This window comes from Dama dama, chromosome 30, assembly GCF_033118175.1.
Source record: "Dama dama isolate Ldn47 chromosome 30, ASM3311817v1, whole genome shotgun sequence".
Taxonomy (NCBI): domain Eukaryota; kingdom Metazoa; phylum Chordata; class Mammalia; order Artiodactyla; family Cervidae; genus Dama; species Dama dama.
In genome coordinates, this window is record NC_083710.1 from 36,225,758 (window position 1) to 36,232,402 (window position 6,645).

At 43.1% G+C, this 6,645-nt stretch overlaps 1 protein-coding gene across 1 annotated transcript; it reads left to right on the plus strand.

Moving 5' to 3' along the window:
* Nucleotides 1–450: 450 nt before the first annotated feature.
* GPR12 (G protein-coupled receptor 12) lies at nucleotides 451–2,317 on the plus strand. Its single transcript, XM_061133432.1, has one exon. The coding sequence runs from the start codon at nucleotides 451–453 to the stop codon at nucleotides 1,453–1,455; it is 1,005 nt and encodes a 334-aa protein (XP_060989415.1). The 3' UTR covers nucleotides 1,456–2,317.
* Nucleotides 2,318–6,645: the final 4,328 nt, after the last annotated feature.

A 6,645-nucleotide genomic window follows, 5' to 3' on the forward strand; every position in this document is an offset into this window, starting at 1 on the left:
TTCCAGCAAGGATGGCAGCCCGGCCCGGCTGGAGAGCTGTCGCCGCGGCTCGGTCCCCCCCGCCCCACGGCAGCCCCGGTGCCAGGCGGCCGCTCGTTGGTGGCACGCGAGACACATTTTCACGTGTGTCCCCAGCACTTGAGCAAACAGACCGCTGCGGTCCCGCGTGTGCCTGACCCGCTCGCGCGCCTGTGTGCAAGTCCCATCCCGGGTGTCCCCCAGCGCCAAAACGGCATTTTTGTTGTTGTTGTGGGTTTTAAGCCACGGAGACTTTGGCTTTTGTCGTGTTTCTTACGAGGTTGTGATTTGGAAAGCTTGTGGCATTTGGGGGCAGTGTCTGAGTAGGGCTGGTTCTCTGTTGGTGTGGTTTTTGCGTGATGTGGGATTGTCGCCCTGCCATATCTCAGCACTAAACAGCCTGTCTTTTCGTTGAAGAGGACAGGGGTTAAAATGAATGAAGACCTGAAGGTCAATGTAAGCGGGCTGCCTCGGGAGTTTGTAGATGCCGGTGCCTCCGGGAACATCTCTGCCGAGGTCTCCTCCCAGGTCCCTGTCCTGCAGCCGGAGCCGGACCTGGTGGTTAACCCCTGGGACATTGTCTTATGTACCTCGGGAACCCTCATCTCCTGCGAAAATGCCATCGTGGTCCTTATCATCTTCCACAATCCCAGCCTGCGGGCACCCATGTTTCTGCTGATAGGCAGCCTGGCGCTTGCAGACCTGCTGGCTGGCATCGGACTCATCGTCAATTTCGTGTTTGCCTACCTGCTTCAGTCAGAGGCCACCAAGCTGATCACCATTGGACTCATCGTGGCCTCTTTCTCTGCCTCCGTCTGCAGCTTGCTGGCCATCACGGTTGACCGCTACCTCTCCTTGTATTACGCCCTGACCTACCACTCAGAGAGGACGGTCACGTTTACCTACGTCATGCTCTTCATGCTCTGGGGGACCTCCATCTGCCTGGGCCTGCTGCCGGTCCTGGGCTGGAACTGCCTGCGGGACGAGTCCACTTGCAGCGTGGTCAGGCCCCTTACCAAGAACAACGCCGCCATCCTGTCCGTCTCCTTCCTCTTCACCTTCGCACTCATGCTGCAGCTGTACATCCAGATCTGTAAGATTGTCATGCGACACGCCCATCAGATCGCCCTGCAGCACCACTTCCTGGCCACCTCGCACTACGTGACCACCCGAAAGGGGGTCTCCACCCTGGCCATCATCCTGGGGACCTTTGCTGCTTGCTGGATGCCTTTCACCCTCTACTCCTTGATCGCTGATTACACCTACCCCTCCATCTACACCTATGCCACCCTCCTGCCCGCCACCTACAACTCCATCATCAACCCCGTCATATATGCATTCAGAAACCAGGAGATCCAGAAGGCCCTCTGCCTCGTGTGCTGCGGCTGCATCCCGCCTGGCCTGTCCCAGAGAGCGCGGTCACCCAGCGACGTGTAGCAGGCTCTCCACCTAGGAGGAGCCTGCGGGAATTTACCAAGCACTCCCACTGCCTGGCCAGACCGTTGAGATGCACTCCTTCCATCCTTTCTGCTGGAGTCTCTCTCGAGCCACAGGAGCACTTTGAAGCATTCACTTAGATGAGTTAAGTGCTTGAAGTGAAAATAATTTCACCAGTGTTTTCACCTTTTTAAAAGCAATTGAGTTCTTTGCTCAATATTATTTTGTTTTGTTTGGGATGGGTTTCTTTTTTTTTTAAGTATTTTATTTGAAGGCGGGGCTTATGCTTTTTTGTTGTTTGGAGGATTGATATTGTCAGGGGAAAGGAAGGAGTGTAACATGGCCATGAAATTATGGAAGGTAAACTGGTTCCAGAGTTTTTACCTGGACTTTAAAATAAAACTGAATTATTGAGGAAATTGAAGAAAGTACTTTTTCCAGACCTTCTTTTTTAAAACTTCAAGGTAGATTTTTTTTTAATGCTGCATGGATCTAACAGAATACAATCACCCTGAAGCCAATAGTCTATGTGATTATGTTATGGATTTTCTTAACATGAACTGATTTTATTCATGTGAACTCAGTCGTGAGTTACCAACACTGAAACCATAAACTCATTTTTATTCATTCTTTCTTTACTTTCAGCAGTTGCTGTTGACAAGAGTTATTTTGGCATTTCTATGACTGTTGTTAACTCTTTCTGCATGGCTGCCTGTGTCAGCTAGACCACTAGTTTCAAATGTTGCCATGTAAATCCAGAACCAGATGAGTCACTCTTCAATACAGTTTTTCAATATGACCTTCTAAAATGAAATATGAAATGTGTTGTGATTTACGTACAAAGTAGGACTGATTAGGTATAACACAGTAGTTTCCTAAGCTACAGTATATGTTCAGGAAACAAAAGAAAAAAATCAGTAACATGTTCAAATTAGATTAAATTGATTTTAGTATACTCTGAAAAAAATGAATCGATGTGAAGCTATCACAAAATATAAAAAGCATCACTTTTCCTATCTAAGAAAGTATTAATAGTTTTTCCTGGTTGAACCAAATAGAATGAAATACTGTAGACCAAGTATTTCTGATTCATACACTGTCTGTGGTGTCAGTGCATTTGAAACAGGTGGTCTTCTATTTTACCAGTTAAGCTTGTGAATAAATAACATACATATCTGATTGTGATGTATATCGGCTATATTCTGTACGTTTACAAGCAGAATGACCATGTGGCTGTTTATGAAAAGTTGAATTTGAATTCCTTTTCTTTTCACCAAAAAACAACTTAAATTCAATAAAAACTATATTGCCTGTTTTCAGAGAGCCAGGATTTAGTCCAGGAAATGACACAGAAAGATTCATTTTAAATATATCGTAAAACTGCTGTGTTTGACTGTCTTCTGTTAGCACAGAGGATTCTTTGGACACAGAAAACCTTGCCTCCAGTTGCATTGTGTTTATAGCCGTGCCTATACAGCCTGTGGGAGAATTTCTGGACAGCCCATCCAAGTAGCCCATTCAGACAGTGGAAGACCAGTATTTCAGGGTCCCTGGGGAATCATTTGTAGTAAATTAACCTCTTTAGTCTGTCCCAAACCTTATGTTCACAGTGGCCTGAGGCCCTTCTGGCAGCCTGCAGGGCTGATACCATCTCTCCAGGGCCCCTTCTAATGCAGCCCAGGTGTGGATCAAGCCTGCCTGAGTCCATGTAGAGGAGAGGGGTGGAGACATTGCAGAAATGGGAAAGGATTTTCAATACACATCACTGGATGACCCATCTTAGCCTTTAAAAATTCGTCAACACGTGACAGAGTTGGCAGGTTGAATGTGATTAGTCTGATTTTCGTCACTTGAAAGTTAATCTCATCTCCATGGGAGAAGTGACTGAGGTAAGTTGGTTTCAACGTGGGCTGGGAAATATCCATAAAGAGGTTTGAAAGCAAAAAATGGTGTTTTTGTAGAAATAGTGTTTGCCATTTTCATATCTCTAAGAGTAATTATAATGATCATAATAAGTACTGTTTCTCACCACATTAAAATGTGCCGGACCTCATGCTGGGTGCTTTACCTGCTCTGCTATCTTCACAAAAACACACATTTACAGTTAAGAAAATAGAAGCTCAGAGAGGTGAAGTAATTTGCCCAAGGCCACAGAGCTTCAAGGGTAAAGCTGGGATCTGAGCCCAGGTTTTCCAGAGTCCGTGCCTGTCTCCCTTCTGCACGGGGCCACCCTGATGCTGCCCGGAATACGAGGGAAATGATTTACAACAAGTGTTATCGTTTAGTTGCTCAGTTGTGTCTAACTCTTTGCAACCCCACGGACTGTAGCCTGCCAGGCTGCTCTGTCCATGGGGATTCTCCAGGCAAGAACACTGGAGTGGGTTGTCATGCCCTTTCTCAAGGGATCTTCCTGTCCCAGGGATCGAACCTGGGTCTCCTGCATTGCAGCTGGATTCTTTATTGTCTGCGCCACCAGGGAAGCCACCTATGTTACTGTCACTAAAGTTTTAGTTCTATAGTTAAGACTTAAAGCTTCCCTTTTAAAATTACATGGGATGGACTATCAATGTAGTCCTACCTAGGTGAAAGAGGCCTGTTTTTCTTTAGGTCTCTTCTTCCCGGAGCTTTTTTCCCATTTAGGGCCCCATTAGGGCCAAGGCCCCCTGCCCCCAGTCCCACCCCTTGCCCAGAGGCACACTGCAAAGTTTTAATGCAAAGAGATGAGGGTATTCTTATGATACAGAGATTTCCCCTTCATTCACTATTTAAATCCTCCTATTATACCCTTAAATCAGTATGTAATGGTCTTCTAAATACTAGTTAAGTGGCTGCTTTTCCTCCTGTTTTTTAAACACCTGATTTCAGCTGAGATTTTTTTTTTTTTCAGTCAACTAACATGTTCTTATGGTTTATTTTCAGTTGTGAAGATTTCTGGATGTTTATGTGGGTGGGAGGGGCGTCTTCCCTCCGGGTACCTGGAGGCAGGGGGTGGGGTGATGGGGAGAGCACCTTTTCCAGAAACCTAAATGGAACAGCCACATTCACGAAGGGAAAATTCCTCTGCTGACTTAGCAGGCAGGATTGATCTTGGAGTCCTGCAAAATTTAAAGCAGGATTTAAACACGTTTAAAAGAGAAAATGTCCCTCATAGCTCAGTTGGTAAAGAATCTGCCTGCGATGCAGGAGACCCTTGTTCAATCCCTGGGTTGGGAAGATCTGCTGGAGAAGGGATAGGCTACCCACTCCAGTATTCTTAGGCTTCCCCTGTAGCTCAGTGGGTAAAGAATCTGCCTGCAATATAGGCAGACCTGGTTTCAATCCCTGAGTTGGGAAGATGCCCTGGAGAAGAGAAAGGCTACCCACTCCAGTATTCTGGCATGGAGAATTCTGCAGAGTTGGGCATAACTTTCACTTTCAGTGCCAATAAAAATATTTTGGAGCCTCAGTAAACTTTTTGTTTTTAGAGAATTGCTCTATTCATTATTTAAATAGTGATTGATTTTATTTCTTGATACCATATAGATCATTTATTAGGACAACTTACCATTTCAAATTTAAAATACATATTAAGTGGCTATGATGGTATTATATTGAACATTTATGTTTCCACTTTGATCAAAACCCAGTGTAATAAAGGAACAGATGGCCTTCTTGTCCCTTTTGAAGAATGGGATGATTATCAGATAGTTTTGCTGTCTGATTGGAATCTTAAAATCTGATTAGAACTTTTAGAATCATCAAATTTAGTTTATATACGTCAAGAAAGTAAAAACATAGTTTGAATTAGCAGACAAATATACTGTCCTCTGGCAGACAATGCAGAGAAAATCCTGATAATTTTGACTAGGGTGGCGCTAGTGGTAAAGAAGCCGCCTGCCAAGGCAGGGGACATAAGAGACGTGGGTTCAATCCCTGAGTAAGGGGAATGCCTTGGAGGAGGGCATGGCAACCCACTCCAGTATTCTTGCCTGGAGAATCCATGGACAGAGGAGCCTGGAGGGCTATGACCCATAGGGTCACAAAGAGTTGGACTACTGAAGCGACTTAGCACGCTTGCAATTTTGACTAGGGATCTCTGAAATTTAAATGTTTGAAAGACATACAAACTACCTGAGACTTGTTAAAATGCAACTTCTCCTTCAATAGGTCTGGGTCATCACCCAGTTTCCAGCAAGTTCCCAGGTGATACTATGGTGATGCTGATGGCCTGCAGTCAATGCTTTGAGTCACAAGGATAACTGTCCCATCTCTAGCATCCTTTCAGAAAGTCTGTAAACTTCTGATAAGAATGAATGCTTTGAAACGTACATACTTTAATATATGTAATTTATAGAAATGTATATAATAAAATATAAATATATTAAATATAAATACATGATATATTTTAAATAATATTGTCAGAAGTTAATAAGTAGTCTGTGTTTAATACATATGAACTTTGAACTTTTTCTAGAATTTCTCAGTTCCTAGTAAAGATCTATAAGTATTTTTTCCATGCTAATATTCTCACTTTTTAAAATTCAGATTATCATTACCTTAAGGTAATTCTTTCACAATCCTTATATAACAATGCAATATGTGTGTGTACATATATGTGTGTACACATACACACACACACATATATATATATGATTATACACAGCAGCAACCAAGGTTTTCACTGCCATTTATTCAAGGACAGCTTTCCCCCTGATGCATGTGATTTGTGTTTAGGGGACTATGGGTGCTTGCATGATTTCATTGGGAAATAACTGAGATGAAAACTTTTGTTCTCTGGGTTCTAAAATTCAACCAAACTTATCCTAAGGTATCCCTTTTCCAGCCGAGGTAAATCGGAGAAATTGAAAAATATCTCACCATGATTTTTGACATTTATCTGTAATCTTTTGTATCAAAAATGCTATTAATGTTAATAGTGACGATGGTCCTTATATCCACTGTGCTACATTTCTGTCCGAGGAGGTAAGAACATTTTTTTTTTAATCCAACAGAAGTATGTTAAAGTACAAAGTTGAAGTGGAATTTAATATATAACTTAAATATCTCCATTGTATTAAATATTTACAGAAGAAACCTAGGAATTTTTTACTCATTAAAGTTCAAATAATAGCATCAAAGCACCAGTGAACAAACTTTCCACTGAAAGTAAATTTGGAGCAGAAATGAAAACACTAGTCACAGAGTCCCTGG